General features: G+C 40.8%; 1 protein-coding gene across 2 annotated transcripts in view; it reads right to left on the bottom strand.

Moving 5' to 3' along the window:
* LOC126183295 (GTPase-activating protein and VPS9 domain-containing protein 1) overlaps window positions 1-22435 on the bottom strand; it is a 303063-nt gene that overhangs the window by 163156 nt on the left and 117472 nt on the right. For both annotated transcript variants that reach the window (XM_049925134.1, XM_049925135.1), the window contains exons 9-11: window positions 17117-17327; window positions 12114-12265; window positions 5655-5808 (exon numbers count right to left, since the gene is read on the bottom strand). In XM_049925134.1, coding sequence (XP_049781091.1) covers window positions 5655-5808; window positions 12114-12265; window positions 17117-17327 — 517 coding nt within the window. The remainder of the gene's footprint in view (window positions 1-5654; window positions 5809-12113; window positions 12266-17116; window positions 17328-22435) is intronic.

Here is a 22435-nt window from a genome sequence, read left to right as displayed (position 1 = left end):
TAAGAAACATAATACTTAAGTGTAAGAAGGTAAAGCATTAAATTCACTGTACCTGAAATAATATAAAGACCAATAACATCCATGGATATTGAGTCACATTGCATCATGAGCTAAAAAAGTAAAGCTGACATGTACCTGAAGGTTGGATTTATTACCACAATGCGGTATTAGGCAAGGTCCTGTTGAAGGTGGGATTCCGTTGCCTTATTCCTATCTTTCAACTGACTTATCCAACCAGTAGTAGGGGACTTGCAATTTAAGTTGGTCTCTGAACCACAGTGCAACTCAACATTTTTCAAATCAACAAAAATAAACATTGACAGAGGTGAAAGAAATGATGAGCGAGAGACAAAAATCCTAAAACTGGCAGTGGATTGAATTTGAGTGCTTTTTATCTGTAGTCTGACTGTTAACCACTAAGCCACCAAACCACACATATATGGAACAATATCTCTTGCTCAACCTTCAGTAACACCCCTGTCCAAAATACAACTATTTTGTCAGTTGGGTCATCCCATGTCAATTCAAGCAATATGAGAAAATGTTCCAGCTGATAGTCCCAGATCTGGCTGAAATTTAGCACACCAATGCTACCAGGTGTGGAACACTCGTGTACAAAATTTTAAGTTACCCTGCCAATTAGTTTCAAAATTATGGCTTGTGAAAGCCTTTTAAATGAGGTCACTCCACTTTTAGCTGTTATAATATTATTTACTCTGATCACAGTTTCTACACATGGTCATTGCCTGCATTGCAGGAAGTTGTGACATGCTGGAACATAGTCCCCAGCAAATATATCGGCTGGTATAAATCTATCCGCTGTGCCATACATCATGCACACATATGTTACAAAGTTAATGAAATAACAAGAAACATGTCTGCTGTTCACCGTTATTTCGTCAGTTTTCTAATGAGTGCATACATGGTGTATGGAACAGCAAGTAGATTTATACCACCACACGTATTTGTTTTGACACAGCTGGGAACATTATGTTGTTGCGTTGGTCACAACATCCCACAATGCTTGACAATAATCATGTCTTAAAATTACCATCACAATAAATAATATTTTAATAGCCTAAAGCAGTATGACATCACACGAAAATTTCATTGAGGCTTTTGACCCACTCTTCGCCAAATTCTACAATAACATCTAGTGAGATTAATACACAATCCAAACACAAAATAATTTGGGTGAAGAAGATAAGTGTTATAGGCAGATTAACTTTGGTAGTCAGATACTTTTATAGACCCCTTGCAACAAGAACAGCACCCGCAAAACATTTCTACGAAAACCTGGAGAAGGGTGCGCATAAATTTCCTGGTCATGCTGCAAAATTAGAAAGGAGAACTCAACTTACCAACTATAGACTGGGAGACTCAAATGTTTGTGGTAAGTGGTAGACACATGGAATCACACATTATTACTCTAAATTCACAGAATCAACTGGTGAGGTAACCTTTTAGATGATCACTTGTGTTAAATCATGTAAATGGATCACAGCCATCTGTCAGATGCTCACTAACTGTAATGGCAATGAAACAGAGGATAACAGATGGAAGGCCGAAATACTAAATTCCTTTTTAAAAATTGTTTCCCTGAAGAAGATCATACGTGTTTACTCCTACCAATCTTCACTTGAAAGTGAAAATGACGTATCGAATTAACCATTTGAGTGGCAGTGATTTCTTCCAGAAACCACTTCTTTTAAGTACCAGTGCCTTTCTCATGAAACTCCCAATGCTGTTGGAAGACAGACACATCTAGTGGTACACTGAGGTAGTTCTACAAATTAAGTGCACTGCAGCAGTCACTTACATCATTCAAAGCAACAGTCAGTGAGAAGATTGTGCTGTGTGACTGTAGGAGATTGTGATAGGTGGTCTGTCTTATAATGATCATATTGAGGAGATCACTGACAATAAAAGTAATCTAACGTTATTGGAACATAAATTTGAGTTTGTACTACTGCTTTTACTAGTGGTTTCAAAAACCAAAGGGGCAGTATGCACTTTTGATAAAAATTTATTAAATTTTAGGCCTATTATTGCTTGTTATTTAGGACTATAATTTGTGGTGGTGGTGGTGGTGGTGGTTAGTGTTTAACGTCCCATTGACAACGAGGTCATTAGAGACGGAGCGCAAGCTCGGGTTAGGGAAGGATTGGGAAGGAAATCTGCCGTGCCCTTTCAAAGGAACCATCCCGGCATTTGCCTGAAACGATTTAGGGAAATCACGGAAAACCTAAACCAGGATGGCTGGAGACGGGATTGAACCGTCATCCTCCCGAATGCGAGTCCAGTGTGCTAACCACTGCTATAATTTATTTTTGGCGTTATGAGCTTATGGAAATTTTGAGATGTGTGATTGTGTCTGGGAAAAATGTGAAATTCCTTACAAATATATATCAAGTTCTATGAACAAGGAGAGCCTGATGCATTATTTCACATACTAACATACATATATTGGATATCTGTGTATGACTATAGAAGTTGATAGTGAGATCATCTCTTCCAGAAATGTGCCTGCATGTCTGACGGAAGATAGACTCGTACTTCTTAACAATACAGGCACTTTAACCATCGATACCAGGCAGTGACTCAATTAAAATGTGCCTCCCTCCATATCAGAACTATGTTATGTGTATGAGTGCAGGTTTGGCACAAACGGCAACATGCAGAAGTTTGGGTCTGACCATGCATGGATAGCCAAAGATGTTAAGGTGACTGCTTGCATAAAGCAGGAAATCTGGGTTCAAGTCCCGGTCCAGCACAAATTTTCATTGTTGTTATCTCATTACACAGCTGATGGTTGTCCGTATTCACAACTGAGAATATACAAGGTTTGGAACTTTAATAATGGAAACTATTTATTTAGAGCTCGTACAAAATAGATGTGTGTTTCAAAGTTTTACTGACCTTCAGAGTAGTTACCAGCAATGTGCATAACCCGTTGCCAGCGATGTGGAAGCCGTAGGATACTCTTAGCAGTGCCAGTTGTATGGACAGTTTAAGCAGCGCGGTCTATTGCCCGATGAATTTGTAGCAGTTCTGAAATGAATGCCGTGAAGTGTTTCCTTCGGTTTAGAAATCAAGTTGAACTCACGAGGGCTTAAGTCAGGGGAGTGCAGTAGGTGGTATGGCACTTAGCAGCCCCATCAGTCAAACAAATCAGTAACAGCTTGCACTGTAGGTGCTTGAGCATTGTCCTGCAAAATGATGGTCAGGTCCTGCAGAAAGTGTCATCACTTCTGTTTCTATGCTGTTCATTTTTCGAACATAACCTACGACCAGCTTAGAGACGGAAGTGATGACACTTTCTGCAGGACCTGACCATCATTTTTCAGGACAATGTTCAAGCACATACAGTGCAAGCTGTTACTGATTTGTTTGACTAATGGGGCTGTTAAGTGCTATACCACCTACAGCACTCCCCTGACTTAGGCCCTTGTGACTTCGGGACCAATGACCTTGTTGTTTGGTACCCCCCCCCCCCCCCCCCCCCCCGCTCAAAAAAATCTACCAACCGACCTAGTGACTCAACTTGATTTCTGAACTGAAGGAAACACTTCATGCCATTCGCTTCAGAAATGCTATAAATTCGTCGGGCAATAGACCACGCCACTCGAGCTGTCCACACAACTGGCACTGCTAAAGTATCCTATGACTTCCACATCACTGGCAACAGGTTATACACAATGCTGGTGACTACTTTGAAGGTCAGTAAAACTTTGAAACACCTATCTATTTTGTACAAGCTGTAAATAAATAGTTGCCACTATTAAAGCTCCAACCCTGTACTTTGTTTAATTAAATGTAACAGTCAGCTGGTACAGACTTACCTTCTTTTAAGGAGAGCATCATCATTTACAACACTTGAAGTTCCACTGCAAAGTATTATGAACTAAACATTTCATTCCTAAGTATGATAACTTATAAGTTCAGGAATAATTCTTTTTAACTTGCAGTACAGAGATTATGATGCACCAATTGTCCAAAGGCTTATTTAATTTGGAAAAATAAAGTTTCAGAAAGACAAGTTCCCAATATCAAGTTCTATGAACAAGGTAAGCATGATACATTTTTCATGTGCTAACGTACATATATTGGATATCTCTCTGCAATTACAAAACTTGACAATGGGCTCTTGTCTTCCAGAAACATGTTGTGTTTTTCAAATTGAATAAGTCACAAATTTTTGTAACTGCTGTGTCATAATCTCTGTAATGGCACTGTGATACAGTTATACTATGGCTTCACAAGTGATACCCAACTCTACCCTTCATGTACACTATGTGATCAGAAGTATACAGACACCCCCAAAAACATATGTTTTTCCTATTGGGTGCATTGTGCTGTCACCTGTGGCCAGGTACTCCATACGAGCAACCTCAGTAGTTATTAGACATCGTGAGACAGCAGAATGGGGCACTCCGTGGAACTCATGGACTTCGAACGTGGTCAGGTGATTGGGTGTCATTTGTGTCATATGTCTGTACGCGAGATTTCCACACTCCTAAACATCCCTAGGTCCACTGTTTCCGATGTGATAGTGAAGTGGAAACATGAAGAGACACGTACAGCACAAAAGCTTACAGGCCGACCTTGTCTGTTGGCTGACAAAGTGTGCCAACAGTTGAAGTGGGTTGTAATGTGTAATAGGCACACATCTATCTGGACCATCACACAGGAATTCTAAACTGCATCAGGATCCACTGCAAGTACTCTGACAGTTATGCGGGAGGAGAGGAAACTTGGATTTCATGGTCAAGCGGCTGCTCATAAGTCACACATCACGCCGGCAAATGCCAAACGATGCTTTGCTTGGTGTAAGGAGTGTAAACATTGGACGACTGAACAGCGGAGAAACATTGTGTGAAGTGACGAATCACGGTACACAATGTGGCGATCCTATGGCAGGGAGTGGGTATGGTGAATGTCATCTGCCAGTATGTATAGTGCCAATAGTAAACTTCGGAGGTGGTGGTGTTATGGTGTGGTTGTATTGTTGTTTTGCATGGCACTATCACAGCGCAGGCCTACATTGATTTTTTAAGCACCTTCTCGCTTCCCACTGTTGAAGAGCAATTCGGGGATGGCGATTGCACCTTTCAACATGATCGAGCACCTGTTCATAATGCATCGCCAGTGGTGGATGGTTACACAACAATACCATCCCTGTAATGGATTAGCCTGCACAGAGTCCTGATCTAAATCCTATAGAACACCTTTGGGATGTTTTGGAATGCTGACTTCGTGCCATGCCTCACCGAGCTACATTGATAGCTCTCCTCACTGCTGCATTCTGTGAAGAATGGGCTGCCACTTCCCAAGAAACCTTCCAGCACCTGATTGAATGCATGCTAGCAAGATTGGAAGCTGTCATCAAGGATAAGGGTGCACCAACACCATATTGAATTCCAGCATTATCGATGGAGGGTGTCATGAACTTTTAAGTCATTTTCAGCCAGGTGTCCAGATACTTTTGATCACCTAGTGTATAAACTGTGGTCACCTGTATTATGAGGAGCTTCCATAACTCAATTCATGGGTTACAGACAGACTCATTCTAAATGATAACTGTTATGGACTGCACTAACATGGCACATGGCTATGTTATGGATGTGTACAACAGTAGCTATGTAAGTTCTCACCAATTGAGCCTTCATCATGTAGCAAGGAGAAACGGGTGCGCTTCTCTTGACTTTCCACTCTATCTACAATGTTTCCTATAGGACCTCCAGCATCTGTGATATTTCCATGCGCACCAGTTTCCGTGCAATGTTGTTGATCCTCAAGGCACAGCACCTGCATCACAAACGAAAGTTTACAGGTGAGTGAAGTCAGTCAGTCAGTCAGTCAGTCTCTCTCTCTCTCTCTCTCTCTCTCTCTCTCTCTCTCTCTCTCTCTCTCTCAGTGATCATTTAGAGAACTGGGTTCACATTCACACAAACATGGGCATAAGAAGTGCAAAGGGTCAAATTATAAACACTTGTTTTGTTTTAAAGCATACTGTTAATATCCAAATACTTTGACAGAATAAAACCCAATAAGTACTGGGAAAATTTTGCCAACTCGATCACTTGCAAGAAGCTGAGACTATCAAACAAACAGGGGATAAGTAGCAGACTTAAGAGGTCTGATTACACAGTCTAAAATCAGGTATAAGTGTGGAAAGTTCTGTAGTGATAAAATGTTATGTAGTGTCACTGAGTTCGTTCCTCTAAAAATCATGTCATGAGTATTAATGCAGTCATGTAAAAACTGTCTAACAAGACAAACAGTGTTATATCAAAACCGAACTCAGTGTCAAATTCTCAGGACTCATGTCCTATTCAAAGATAGATGAGCAAGTTGTTTATATCACTAAACATTTCCAAGCAGGATGTTTGTATGCAACTTGATACTGGACCATCTGTCACACTTTTGAATAGATTTACCTATGGACAGCTAGGTCAGTCTAAACTTTTGTCACTCACAAACAGTGTCGTCCACATTCAATGGTGACTATATCCTTATCTTAGGTGTTTGTAGTCTCCCTCCCACGTTCAAGAAAATTACAAAACCAGTCTTGTTTGTGGTTCTCTGTGCAAAAGACAGTCCGAACATTTTTGACATGGATGCCTTCAACCTGTTTGCATTACAGACAGAAGACAATGTGCGGTCAGTCAACATTTTTGTGCCTAATGACAGTATCTCGCAATTACGTATTGAGTTTTGTGAAGTGTTTCAGGATATGTTAGGCAAAGCTAACAACTTTGTGAAGCATGTAACATTAAAAGCCAACGCACAATTGAAATGCTTTCAGGCATGGCCTGTCCTGCAGGAAAAAGTAGTTACAGATTTAGAACACTGGTAGTAACAAGGGGTTGTTGAACCAGTTATTGCAAGCCAATAGGCTTCTCCTCTAATGATTCTCACCAAACTGAATGGCAATTTATGCTTATGTGCTGACTTCAAGTTCACTGTCAACTGTCAAACAGCTGTAGAGTCACATCCTTTGCCACAGCTGAAAGTACTAATGGACATATTAGAAATTCTAAAACCATCATCCCATTGCAAAGGCTGCACATTGATTATGCTGGTCCATTCTAGAACATTCAGTGGTTAATTGTGGTTGATGCACTTAGAAGATTTCTGTTTGTTGTACCCATGCAGTCCACAACTGCTTCTCAAACCATCAAGGCAGTGAAGTTAATTTTTGTATACAGAGCTTTCCACAAGTAATTATTTTTTATAATGGACCACAGTTTGTGTCAAGTAAATTTCAACAATTCTGTGATGTAAACAGCATACAACAAGACTAGTGCACCATTCCATCCCCAGTCAAATCGAATAATGAAACATTTTGTACGCACTTTTAAGCAGCGAATGAACAGACTTCGTGCATGCTTCCCATGCGAGGGAACAGTCTCTAAAACATTCTAGGCATCGTAATGTTCCAGCCAAGAGATGGCAAATCACCTGTGGAACTGCTTCATGGTCACCATCATAACACTTAACTTCACCTACCACATCCACCTGAATGGTCGGTTAAATACCCTTTCAGCAGACAGTTTAAAATTAACAATGTTGTCTTTTTCAGATTGATTGGAGCCAAGTTAAGATGGGTAAATGGACCATTATTAACATCCTGGATTGTTCTCTTTTTGCATCCCAGGTCCTTCCAGTGTGCACAGATAGCACTACAACCAAATTAGTGCATGTCACCTGCATGATTGTGCCTCAAATCTCTCAGTTTCAGATTCGGTGCCACACAGGATCTTGTTGCCACTGCCATCCATGGCTTCCTTGCGTTCAGCACTGTAAGCACCAGATGAGGAGCAAATGGAGATCGACATAGCACGAGTGTTGCTTCTGGCATTGGGGTTGGGCCAGGATCACCCAAATGCCATTCTTTACAACACCAGAGACCCACCAGATGCCGAAAAGTCTTCCATTTCCACAGGGCCTTAGCCACTGGTCACAGGTGTGCACCATATGCCAGTTTTTCTGGCCAGTGTTCCCAGGCATTCACAAGGCAGATGCCGGGTTGTTAGCAGGGATGCTGCATCGGCTGTTGCCCTAGCTCCTGCCTCCTCAGCAACGCCTGTGACCAAGCCTCCCCTTGCTGCTGTTTTGCTTACTACACAACAGTGGTGAGGAATTTCGGTAGTGGTGGTGGTGGTGGTGGTGGTGGTAGTGGTGGCAGTGGCGGCAGCAATGGTGGCGGCGGCAGTGGTGGTGGATAGGGAGGGGGAGCAGGAGGATGTGGTATTGTAGCCTGTCAATATCACACAAAAGACAATCATTCCAGGTACAGAGACTTGTGCTAGAGGTTCCACTGCTGTCCAACAGCGGCAGCACAGCAACTGGTGCCGCCCAAATGATGGCTGCACAAGTGCCATGCTCCCTCAGCTGAGGCATCACTGGTGTCTCTGATCACATATTTAACAGGCCACTCAACCACAGCTCTACCCAGCCAAGTAGCTTCAGTCTATCAGCAGTCGATTACTGTTGTAGTTGAAGTCGCAACTTTCCCTAAAGTTACAGTACAACAGGACTGGCCTCAAGATCTGACTTATGTTTAAGCTGGATGTAAATTATCAAGTGTTCAGGTGTTTATTTTCTCCTGGCATTGCACAAGGACTTGTATGTGGATTTCAATGATGATTCATTGTACTACGTTTAGTATATTATAATACTTCTCACAGGACGGTGTTCTCTTATTCTTTTGATTTATGGCTCAGGAACCGATGCACCAATCTGACGGGGCATGTCATAATTCTGGCAATGAGATTTTACTTGGTCCCTTCATAAGCAACAACAACTAATATATTTGTAGCTTTCATTCTGAATGGTACCAACAGAAAGTTTGTTTTGCAGCTGTGAAGTAAAAAATGCACTATTTTGCTTTCTGTGTTTACTGCTTAGAGATGATGTAGCACGGAAAAAAGATGTTTTCATATAAACAAAATTAAAGAAATAAATTGAAAAGAATGACAAGTCAAACAAGTGCCTCGATAATGTAACTTCAAACGTCACTTTTAAGATCCATATGCATTAACGAGAATCTTGGTGAGACGTTCAGAGAAAGACAAAAGGTTTCTGGGGCAACATCACTACTAATTTTGGTTACTACACACCACTTCTTCTGATGTCAATGTCAGCAAATGGCTCCTATTTCAGTCTAAGTCAATTTGTCTTGGCATAATTGTCTTTTCACATCACAAATGTAATTAGATACAGTAAAACTCCATTTATACAAAGGGGTGGGGGGGTGGGGGTATAAATGTAAAAAATGTATACAAGAAAGAACGTGTCATACTTGCAAATTAAACTGGTAAAATGACAAATGGAAAATACAGTAAATCAAAAGTTGTCTTACAGAAAACTTTATAAAAGCCTAATAAGTACTTAAAAAAATTGAGAAAAAAAGTAAATATCTACACAGAAGAAAACACCATTTCATAAAAAGTCTGTAATCCTTTCTGTTTTTTTCCTTTGCCATGGTTACAGCATACACTGTATCCTCAAAACGGGATAACCATGCCGTTATTTTGTCAGAAACATTATGGCGTGTCACAAATTGTTTAATTTTTTCTAACACTTTTACTGTATCATTAAAAATCACAGAGGACTGCAGAAGCTCTACTGTATTGTCCTCTTTGTCAGTATTCTTGTCCATGTCCCTCAATGCATCTTGAAGTATCTCAGGAATAGTCATGGCTTCTACAGGTTTTCAGCATTGTTGCCGTAATCCCGAAATGATGAATGCTCATTAGGTGAAACATCTTCAGTATCATCATTTCCTTCATGACCATGGACTTCATTTCCAAATCTGGCTTTAGACATAGTGTAGCAAAGTTTAAAACCTGTGATTTGGTCATCTATTTTTCCTCAACCATATCAACTGAGTCATGCTAACTGCTAGTAAATTAGCATACCACACAAATGTTCTCGCATTTATTTCAACTAAATTTGTTTATATATCCGGAGAAACATGTTCTGACAATAACCTGGGTTCAACTCAAGTCTAATGATTTTATAATAATTGTAACACTTGATAATGGCCTAAGACCAAAATCTAGAATGTGAAATTAAACCTGTTGTATGGTCAAATGGCGGTTACATCTTTCAAAAAGTTTTATATGACTGTGGCTCCATACAAAAGTAAAATCATTTTTGGAAGCAGTTATGAATGGTAATGTCTGAAACATTGTGCCCTGAAGCTGCGATGTAGTGCACTGCCTATCAGAAGAAACAAATTCATTAATACGTTCTCAGAAACTTTTTCTGGCCCAAGTATTACAATAATAAAAAATGGCAAGTAAAATTGTGATCTGTAAAATGCTTTATTTTCATTTCTTCTTTTTTCCCAACACACTTGATGGCATTCTGCATGAGCACTTTGTGATAATGCAACTTGAAAGTATGTATTACAAGGGGTGTTCAAAAGGAAATGAACCGGAGGCATAATTACAGAAACCAGTACCTGTATGTTATAAGTATTGATGCTGGCTGTTGAGACACTTGTCCCACTGTGACACAAGGCAGTGAATGGCTGTCTCATAAAATTCTCAGGGCTGTGATGTTAACCAGTTCTGCACGTACAGCTGGACGTCATTGTCCGAGATGAATCATTTGCCCCCTCAGAGCCTTTTTAAAGGGACCAAAAATTGTGTAATCAGAGGGAGAGAGGTCCAAACTGTATGAAGGGTGGCCAAGAACCTCCCATTTGAATTTCTGCAGGGGTGCCGTGACTGTGTTGGCCGTATGAGGCTTTGCATTGTCATGGAGCAGAATGACCCCACGGGTATTGATTTGATCACTTGGTGAAGGGTGGGCATTCACTATTGTCCTGTGCTGCAGGAAGTGAATTACAAGGGGGTCATTTTTGGTCCTCTTAAAAAGGCTCTGAGGGGCAAATGCTCCACCTCGGACAATGACATCCAGCTGTTCATGCAGAACTGGTTAACATTGCAGCTCCGGGAATTTTGTGAAACAGCCATTCACTCCCTTGTGTCACAGTGGGACAAGTCTCTCAACAGCCAGGGTCAATACTTCTAACATACAGGTACTGGTTTCTGTAATTATGCCTCCGGCTCGTTTCTTTTTGAATGCCTCTTATACTTCAAGGTCAAGTGGCTGGAGTCACTTGTGCAATTTGCTGGAAAGGATTCTATGGTTATATTTCTCAAATAGCAAGTAAGTGAAGGGTGTGCTGCACATCTGTCTATGAACAATAAAATCTTTTGGCCTGCTACAGCCATTTTTGTATTGATACTTCGAACACTTTTGCCATAATCCACAATTTCTTGTTTTTAGTATTTTTGGGGGAAATGTGACAAAATTTTTAAAACAAAGTGATTTAGCAAATTTCCAAATCATAAGTGACTGGAGCTTCTCCCCACTATCACTGTTAGCACATAACAGAATTTTTCCACACTGTCCACTTTCTTTTCCTCTATGGCATTTCTCGTCTTTGAATTCAATTGTTTTAAGAGCAGTTACATGGAAGGCCCATGTAAAGTAGGGGAAGCAAATGTCGACATAAGGGTCTCGCGTGAGCAAGCCAAATACAACTGAGGTGTGACAGGTACCTCAAAGGCTACCCTTACAACACTCACTCACGTCAACACATAGATGTCCAGCTTAGGTTGTGGAAGAGTTTTGAAGTTCCTATCCTATTTGTGGTACAGACAGTAAAGCCAAAATCAATGTTCTCTAAAGAAGCAAAATACTTTAATGACACTCACTCCTACACGCCTAATAGTTTACACTAACATTAATAAAGAGGCAATTGGGACAATGAAAGGTTCTCCGCCCATTATTCTGCATATCTGTCAAAGCTGAAACTATCTGATTCCTGAAGTGTTTGACATATGGCACCATTCAAGGGGCAACCACATCTTATTGAATATAATGCATGTCTTGAGGAATTTTCAAGTTGTTCAGCCTATACAAATTTCCTTACAATAAGTTATTTTCCAACAACTTCAAAAATAAATTTAAATTTTTCATATCTGTTTATGGAGTCTTATTTTGTTAAAAAGCTGTATGATACATGGCACATACTGTAAAGCAATAACCAATGACTATGACAGCAGCAACATCTTATTGTGTTGACAAACCTTCTGTTCTGATGCAAGTCCGATATTCTCACCAACTTCTGGGGAGAATGGAATAACAAGAACATCTGGACCACAATCATCTCCATCTTCTACTGAACCATCTTCGTTCCCATTTCTTCCAATGGCCCCAGATGGATTTCTTGATCTTGATACTAAACACAAAAAAGCCCTTTAGAATTTCTGCCACCAGGCTCTTGAGATGGTTTATGAAAAATAAATCACTACCTAACAAATATATTAATCAACTTAGTACATTCAGAATGTGAGTAGGCTCACAAATTGTGGGTGACAACGAGGTAGGGGGTGGGGGTTATAACATTCCCAGCCCAAGCAAGAAAATATCTCACCATTTTTTATACTATGCATCCTTTATTTTCTGTCACTTTCTTTTCAATCATCCCAGAGCATGCGAGATGAAAGTTTCAAGCAATTCTACCACCATGTACAAGAGATTTTAAAACTTAAAAATACTTAATTATTGTGTTCAGATTTTGTTGGAAAAAGCTGCTGAATGTAAGTTAAGGGGGAAATGCTAAAAATATTGTCAAAAAATTGCTCCTTCCACAAATTGTGGGTGACAACGAGGTAGGGGGTGGGGGTTATAACATTCCCAGCCCAAGCAAGAAAATATCTCACCATTGTGTTGGTAAATGAAACCATATCACTTAGTCAGATGAACTGTCTTTCTTATTACACCATGTTGATGGTTGTGTCCAGGTATGCCTTCAGGCAGGCCAACAGCTTCTTGAAATATGCACTGCTCCATGGATGCAGGCAGGTGAAAGCTGTATTATGCTATGGGGGACATTCACCTGGGCTTCCATGGGATCTGTGGTAGTAATAGAAGGCACCATAACTGCTGTGGACTACATGAACATTATTGTAGACTACCTGCATCTCTTCATGTTTGATGTCTTCCCTGACTGTGATGGTATCTTCCGACAGTGATGGCATCTTCCAACAGGAAAATTAGCCATGTCATAAGGTCAGAATTGTGGTACATTGGTTTGAGAAGCATGCTTTCAACTTATGTTGATGTCTTGGCCACAAAATTCGTCTGATCTGAACCTGACGGAACACATCTGGAACAAAATTTGGCAACAGCTCTGCACCCATAAACCAGCAGCCCGTTAGTACCTGTCCGTAGAAATTCAGTGTTACCTTCCCCTGGAAAGACTTGCTGACTACCAAAGACTTGCTGAATCTATGCCTTATAGAACCTCTGGTGTATTGCTTTCCAATGGTGGACTACCATGCTGATAAAGAGGTTATCAAAATGTTTTGGTTCAGCATTGTATTGCCCTATGCCATCAATAACACAGAGCTTTAAAATATTGACTACAGAACACTGGCTCAGTGCCACATGCAAATATGGAGTATTAACACTACATCTGCAGAGTTAGTCATTTGCTATTGTCCTCACTGTTTGATTTTTGTATACTACTGTTTTAGTATTTTTCATGGTCATTATCATTTCAGCAATTCAAGTCCATTAGAAATATTGGTGTAATTTGTGGAAGTGAAAGAGAAATTACTCATGTGTCTTCATTTTAATTCTGTCAGTAATGTTCTCAAGAGGAACTGAGAGGGCCTTTGTCAGGAATCACATTATTCTTCACTGTTGATATTCATATTTCTCAGATTTTAATCATTTTTTTCTCTCCAGTTCTGCGAATTGTGAATCATGTGGGGTAGGGGCGGTGGGCGGGGAGCAGGAAAAAGAGAAAGCTCCATTTAATATTTTAGGAAAATACTATGGGGTCTGTGTACAGAGTTAAGAGCTCAAACATGTCTTTTGCCACATTGTTAAGAATATGAAAGACACTAGGACACACTTTTTGGAAATAATTTTGTCTACATTCAGTGCATCTCTCCAGCCTTCAAAATCATTCTAAGACCATTTTTAAAAGTGTCTTTCAGCAGTTGAGTAGGTTTAACAACTCATGCCTATAGGAGCCCTTCACAATAAGAAAAGACTTCATTCTTTCAACTGAATCATTTCTTCTCAACATAAGGAAAAAAACAGGGCTATGGGGGTAGGGTTAAAGAACTTTGGTGCCTACTCCAAAGCTAAATGGTTAGTTACTGTGGCGGAGTGTTTCTCATTGTAAGAAATAATGGCCAGTCTCTTTCTTCTATGGGTAGTTATAAATATCTCCTTCATCTGAGACATGTTCTTCCACATATCATTTCATAGTGATTATTTTTTCTTCTTTCCTGAGACAGGCAAGACTGGTTTTAATTTACTTCTTCAAAAATCTCTGAACTGTCTCAAAGTAACCATTAGAAAAATGGCACAGTAAAACTGTTTCCTGCCACAAATAGATGTGAGTGATTTAGACTCTGATTCATGTGGATCATTTCTACTACCTCTTTTGTAGTTTGGAGTAACCTGTGTTTTTTCCTAATCATGGGGAACATATCTGTTCAAGGGTCCTGTGGTAAATTATGGTCGAGAGAGGAGATCATTCACTTTGAAATTTTGTACAGATGGTCAAAATTGCATCAGATCCTGGAATCTTAACTGAGTTTTTGGAATTTTAGCTGCTTCTCAACACCGCTATTACTAACTATTCACTTATCTCAGCAGCAGTACAGATACTAAATGATGGGAACATTCCATGATTTACCTTTCTGAAGGAAAGTCTCCATGTTCTGGACATTGATTTCATGTTACTGACAAGCTTAACATATAACCAAAATGTATTGAATTTTTTAGATAGATCCTTCGAGAATATTTTGCACACACTGCTCTTCTGGCAGCCAAACACATTTCATTTAATATTTGCCGCTCTATGGGTTTGTTTTATACCCATTGTGCAGCCAGCGCTTGTTTTTTTATGAAGCTTGCTAACATTATCTGCATATCACATGTGAGGCGTCTGCGATTATTCTGCTAGATACATATTTTTATAGACATTAGTCAACTGTTAGCTTGAGCTTGAGTCATATCTGATGTCCACTGCCTGAATTAAAAGCTTCCAACTTGTTAATAATTTTTGGAAAAAAACAGTTTCCTGATAATTTCAAATAATAATCAATATCAAGACTGATTATTATTTCGAATCTTCTAACTTGTGTCTGAGAAATTAGATAACCACCTCATTATCCATTTTAGTGAACATGTGTACTTCTCTGCTTACTTTTCAACCATCTGTAACTTGATGTTCATTGTTGCTAATACTGCATTGTGACCACTGATACTTGTCTCTGTGTGAGTGTCCTCAAAGAAGTAAAGTCTGTTGGCACCAAGTCTAGTATTTTTCATAATAGGTAGGGTACCAAATCATCTGTTCTAGGTAATATTAGGGGAAAGCTTTTATAACTGATTCACAGGAAGTTCTCTCTCTCTCTCTCTCTCTCTCTCTCTCTCTCTCTCTCTCTCTCTCTCACACACACACACACACACACACACACACACACACACACACACACACACACACACACCACTTTCCACTACTTGATTTTTTTTCTAATATAATCTTGGTTTTGTTAAATGTGTTGAAAATATTGCATTATTTAGCTTTCCACTGAACAAGGAACTAATTTTAAATATACAATCAAAGTGAGAAAGCAGAGGAAATTTCTTTATAGGTAATTGTTTTACTTTTTTGTTTATGGACACTCAAGATGTTCTCTGTTGCTTGCAATTACACTATTTTATTTTAGCACATTAGTACATGATGATGATGATGATGATGTTTGGTTTGTGGGGCGCTCAACTGCGTGGTTATCAGCGCCCGTACAATTATCCAATCTTTGCTCAGTCCAATTTCGCCACTTTCCTGGATGATGATGAAATGATGAGGACAACACAAACACCCAGTCATCTCGAGGCAGGTGAAAATCCCTGACCCCGCCGGGAATCGAACCCGGGACCCCGTGCTCGGGAAGCGAGAACGCTACCGCGAGACCACGAGCGGCGGAGACACATTAGTACAATAAATGTTGGCATCTTAATAGAATCATCACCACAGTGATATTGTTTTCATATACAGGGCTATTACAAATGATTGAAGCGATTTCATAAATTCACTGTAGCTCCATTCATTGACATATGGTCACAACACACTACAGATACGTAGACAAACTCATAAAGTTTTGTTCGGCTGAAGCTTCAGGTTTCTGCCGCCAGAGCGCTCGAGAGCGCAGTGAGACAAAATGGCGACAGGAGCCGAGAAAGCGTATGTCGTGCTTGAAATGCACTCAGATCAGTCAGTCATAACAGTGCAACGACACTTCAGGACGAAGTTCAACAAAGATCCACCAACTGCTAACTCCATTCGGCGATGGTATGCGCAGTTTAAAGCTTCTGGATGCCTCTGCAAGGGGAAATCAACGAGTCGGCCTGCAGTGAGCGAGGAAACGGTTGAACGCGTGCGGGCAAGTTTCACGCGTGTATCTGGACATGCTGGAAAATTGGCTCATGCCACAACTGGAGACCGACAGCGCTGACTTCATCTTTCAACAGGATGGTGCTCCAACGCACTTCCATCATGATGTTCGGCATTTCTTAAACAGGAGATTGGAAAACCGATGGGTCGGTCGTGGTGGAGATCATGATCAGCAATTCATGTCATGGCCTCCACACTCTCCCGACTTAACCCCATGCAATTTCTTTCTGTGGGGTTATGTGAAAGATTCAGTGTTTAAACCTCCTCTACGAAGAAACGTGCCAGAACTGCGAGCTCGCATCAACAATGCTATCGAACTCATTGATGGGGACATGCTGCGCCGAATGTGGGAGGAACTTGATTATCGGCTTGATGTCTGCCGAATCACTAAAGGGGCACATATCAAACATTTGTGAATGCCTAAAAAAACTTTTTGAGTTTTTGTAAGTGTGTGCAAAGCATTGTGAAAATATCTCAAATAATAAAGTTATTGTAGAGCTTTGAAATCGCTTCAATCATTTGTAATAACCCTGTATATTCCCCAAACCTCCAGCAGAACCCAACTCTTGAAATTTTCGTGACAATTACAAAAGAAGTGTATCACTGCACCTTTACTCAGTAAGGCTGATCTTTTGCTGGGTGTTTCTGGTGGTGTGCGATGCTGGTTGACCTTCGCAGCAACAGGTGGTACTGAGACATTGCCAATGTTTGCAGCAGTATTAGATGGCAGCTGCCTCAAGAGTTCTTGTAACTGTTCTTTGTCGACAATAGCTGCTGCATCTTCTGGTAATTCCAACAACACTGTTTGTAAAAATGTAACCTGCAACAACATCAACATCTTGGCACTAATAACACTACTTGCAAATTACTTTTGAAGTAATGAACTCAACTTATCACAGAAAATCTTCCATAACCAATGGATATTACACGCAAAAGAAACGAAGATAAAATAAGAAACAAACTAGCATATAATGGTAACAAATACGGAATACAGCAGCTGATAAAAATTAACTGTTTAACAACAGATATTTTCTATTTGTTCTTTTTATGGAGCCCGTACAATGCAGAAAAAAACACCACTAAAGAAATTACAAAAGACATAAGTATTCAGGGATTGTTGTTCCTGTGAGGCCACCAAGGTATGCTTTTGCAACGATTCTTGACTCACAGGTACTCAGGTTTCAGTCACAGTGGCACCTACACTGATGGATTCCACCGATGACCGACATCGGCAGAGGATGGTCAATCTTTTCAAACCAGTTGCAGGTACATGAATGGTCACAATGCAGCCTGCTATGCCGTTTGAACAAGACAGAGACAGAGCAAAAGCATCGCAGGTGCAACTATGCGAGCTGGTGCCAGTGCTATAGAGACTTGCCGCTTGCATGGGTTCCACCAGCGCCACGGGCAGTGCTGAGGATGAAGACATCAACTTCACCTCGTCCAATTGCCGGCCAAGTACAATCCGCCAAAGATGGACAGAAGCCTACTCGGAAGAGAGAAGAGCAGCTCTCGCCCACTTGGTTATAGATCATCATCCAGGGCTGACTTAGACGGGGAACATCATCTAGTGAACTCTTAAAAGTGAACAGACAGTAGTTGCAAATTCCGTCTGCTATGTACTGTGAAGTTTTGTGTTTTTGTGTTATATTACATGCAATATTGCAGACTTCCTTATTCAACAAGTCACAAAGATAAGTACACCTTTTTAACTCATTTGTGTGACTCTGTTACTAATTTGTTGGAGTGTTGTAGAACCTCCGTTCTCTTATCCTGTTACCTGATCCTGAGGTGTAGCTGTGTAATACTGGCAGAGAGAAATTTTCTTAGCGGATTACTGCACCAGAAGCCGCTTCACAAACTCACAAACTCGACCTACTGCAAAAACAGTGGCAACTCTGCCTCCCAGCAGTAGTGACGAAGCCTTTACAAAACTGGCAGCAAGGATTTACAAAACAGCTGATCTCATCACATAACATATATCCTTCAGATGAAAATGAGTGAAATTCAAACCAGTTACCCCACTCTCCCCCACTCCCTTAACACATGGTTGAATCTGCTAACTTCCTCATGCATGAAATGTGGACTGTGAGAAACAGATTTATTTAATCCAAGAAAGGAGTTTGTGGCACCCTGAGATAAAAAATATCATACTCAAAATATAACTTGGAATCAATGGACTGAAATAACAAAATGGCTCTAAGCACTATAGGACTTAACATCTGATGTCATAAGTCCCCTAGACTTAGAACTAACCAACCTAAGGGCATCACACACACCCATGCCCGAGGCAGGATTCGAACCTGCAACAGTAGCAGCTGTGTGGTTCCGGGCTGAAGCGCCTAGAATCACTCAACCACAGTGACTGAAATAACAGTTTTATTGGAAACTGAAAGTAGGCAAAATCTTTATCCAAAATTTTAGGCATATATTATAACACCAAAAAAAATAATTTGTTGAAGTGAGAAGAAGGTGGTGTATCTTATGCTTAAAGTTACTTTACAGTTAATCTTTTTTGGGCTGATGTAGCTGGACATTAGCTGTCTACGAATTATTACTACTGCTTACTGGTGTTATTATGCCAGCAGGGTGGCGATTCTGTTATATGAAGTGCCAAAGAAACTGCTATAAACATGCATATTCAAATACAGAGATACGTAAACAGGCAGAATACGGCGCTGCAGTCAGCAACACCTATATAAGACAAAAAGTGTCTGGTGCAGTTGTTAGATCGGTTACTGCTCCTAGAATGGCAGGTTATCAAGATTTAAGTAAGTTTGAACGTGGTGTTATGGTAGGCTCACGAGCGATGGGAAAGAGCATCTCGAAAGTAGCGATGAAGTGGGGATTTTCCTGTATGACCATTTCACGAGTGTAGTGTGAATATCAGGAATCTGGTAAAATACCAAATCTGTCGCATCGCTGCAGTCGGAAAAAGACCCTGCATGAATGAGACCGATGACGACTGAAGAGTATTGTTCAACATGACAAAAGTGCAGCCCTGCAGCAAATTGCTGCAGATTTCAATGCTCGACCATCAACAAGTGTCAGGGTGCGAACCATTCAACGAAACAACAATGATATGGGCTTTCAGAGCCGAAGGTCCACTCGTGTACCCTTGATAACTGCACAACACAATGCTTTACCCCTCGCCTGGGCCAGTCAACACCAATGGTGGACTGTTGATGACTGGAAACATGTTGCCTGGTCAGACGAGTCTCGTTTCAAATTGTATTGAGCAGATGGACATGTATGGATACAGAGACAACCTCATGAATCCATGGACCTTGCATGTCAGCAGGGGATTGTTCAAGTTGGTGGAGGCTTTGTAATGGTGTGGAGCATGTACTGTTGGAGTGATATGGGACCCTTGATGTGTCTAGATATGACTCTGAAAGGTGACACATATGTAAGCATCCTGCCTGACCACCTGAAATCTATTCATGTCCACTGTGCATGGCAACAGACTTGGGCAATTCTTGCAGGACAATGCGACATCCTACACATCCATATTTGCTACAGAGTGGCTCCAGGAACATTCTTCCGAGTTTAAACACTTCCACTGGCCACCAAACTCCCCAGACATGAATATTATTGAGCATATCCGGGATGCCTTGCAATGTGCTGTTCAGAAGAGATCTCCACCCCCTCATGCTCTTATGGATTTATGGACAGCCCTGTAGGATTCATGGTGACAATTCCCTCAGGCACTATTTCAGACATTTGTCAAGTCCATGCCACATTGTGTTGCAGCACTCCTGTGTGCTCACGGGGACCCTACACGATATTAGGTAGGTTTCTTTGGCTCTTCAGTGTAGATGCTTCCACTCTTCAGTGCTTTAGCTGTTCAGAGTATCTTATTCTAATATTTATGTTTGTCTTTCACATATAAGCTCACTGACAACCACTGATGGTTAACTGAATTTACTTCAAACTGCGCAGAGAGTTTGTAATCTTTCTTTTCAGTGTCACCATGAATCATATCAAGTACGTAATTTCTCTCTTCATCTCGTATATTCATAAAACTTGCTGGTTATTCCAATAACTGGGGAAAGAGGGTACAGTACTCACCACATTCTTTTCAAGACCTACGTAGCTCATCTACATTTGGTGCCTTTTTAATAGCAAAAGCTACAATGTAGTAATTCCTCTCCAAGCATAGAGGTGTTGTGGCATCCACCCTGCCTATACAGGTTACAACAGATTCCAACTTCCTTGATAGAGTTGATCTAACCTAACCACCTTGATCCTGATAAAAACTGACAGTTGACAACCTATGACCAATCAGACAGACTCTGGAAACTGCCACTTTGAAGCCTTAAAATGATGGAAATGGAAAAAAAATTAATTACTAATATTTGGCCAGGAATGGGAAATGAGGGGGTGGTGCACAGTTTCTGACATCCAGATAATGAACCAATTAAGCTTTGTTGCTCACTTAAATGTGATTCAAGAAAAGTAAGCTAGTGTCAGAATACGGTATCACCCTCTTCCCTCTCTCTTATCATCACAGTCACCTACAATCTACAACAATACTTAACACATATGGCCTGCAAACTACTGAAACAGCATCAATAAACACATCTCCCAACAGGTCATTAACTACAGGAAATGACGAATATGGTAATTATCATTATTGTTATAAAATGATGATAATGGCAGCAGTGGTGGTGGTGGTGGTGGTGGTGGTGTAACAGAGGTAATGCAAAAGCAATTATAAATCTTTGTAGTTCACTCAAATTACACCTGTACCAGGAGTCATCTCGATACGAGTGTTTCAGAATGTTTCACCATTACAAGTGAATAATGGATTCCAAGCAGAATAAAGGCACAATACGTTGGAGACAGAGAAAGAGTGAAAGCCATGGAACTGACAAACCCATCATTTTTCTTGCTGGGGATAGCAGTGCATAGTGTTTATTGACTTTGAACAAGAACAGTTCATACGTACAAGCAAATGCAAGAAAAGATGAGTGGTCTGGTCAAAAGAGGATAACACAAAATGTGGTCCAAAGATTTCCATTAAAGTCCAACATTACAAAACAAAGTCCTCAGCACGTAAGTACACAGTTCAATCCAGAGTCTGATACTCAATGTTGTCACAGCACTCTGGGGCCCTTGCAGCCCTCTAGTTGAAAGTACAGAAGTTTCAAAACCCACTACAGACAGGATGTGTGGCCTATATACATCTCTCCTATACCACAGCATCAGCACATGTGATTCAAGTGGTGCACTGTCAGGTGATGCCATCATGGACCCATTTATATGTAGTGTCTGTAATTGTTCTGTCATAGTTATTACTTCTGGTTGGATAGCTCCTGAAATGTCCTAGTTTGTGGTGGTATCTTCACCGCTAGGTCAATGAGAGGATTGGCAGTGGTGGAGGACGGTTCATATTGCTGTCCTTAAATGTCAGTGACATTATGGTGTGGGATTTGTTCAAAGTATTTTCATTGGAGGGAATGCAGTGGGGAAGTCAGTGGGCATTGTAGCGAGATCCTCTCCTGGGAATGCAGAATCTGTAGTAGAAATAAGTTGATAGAGGAGCAGGAGCATAAGATTTGTGCCCTTCAGATGCAGTTACAATATGCAAAGGAGGAACTAGATAGGCTGAGGCAGGTGAAGGGTGCTGGGGAATGGAACTGGCAGTTGGCAGGAAGGCAGCTACGAGGAGGAGGAGGAGGAGGAGGAGGAGGTATTCAGACAGTTATACTTTGCGTATATCGAATAGATCTGACCAGTTGTCAGAGTTGAATAGAGAGGAGCCTCTGACAGCTGTAGGTGTAGGAAATATGCAGCAGTCCTCAGCAGTTAGGAGGCCTAAGTCAGTTGCCAAGTCTAACAGAAAGAAGAAGGTTCTGCTGCTAGGTAGTTCACACGGTAGAGGTGTAGGCCAGCAGTTGCAGAAAGTGTTAGAGTGTGAGTAGC

The sequence above is a fragment of the Schistocerca cancellata genome, chromosome 4 (assembly GCF_023864275.1).
Source record: "Schistocerca cancellata isolate TAMUIC-IGC-003103 chromosome 4, iqSchCanc2.1, whole genome shotgun sequence".
NCBI lineage: Eukaryota > Metazoa > Arthropoda > Insecta > Orthoptera > Acrididae > Schistocerca > Schistocerca cancellata.
This window is presented reverse-complemented; position numbering and strand designations above follow the sequence as displayed.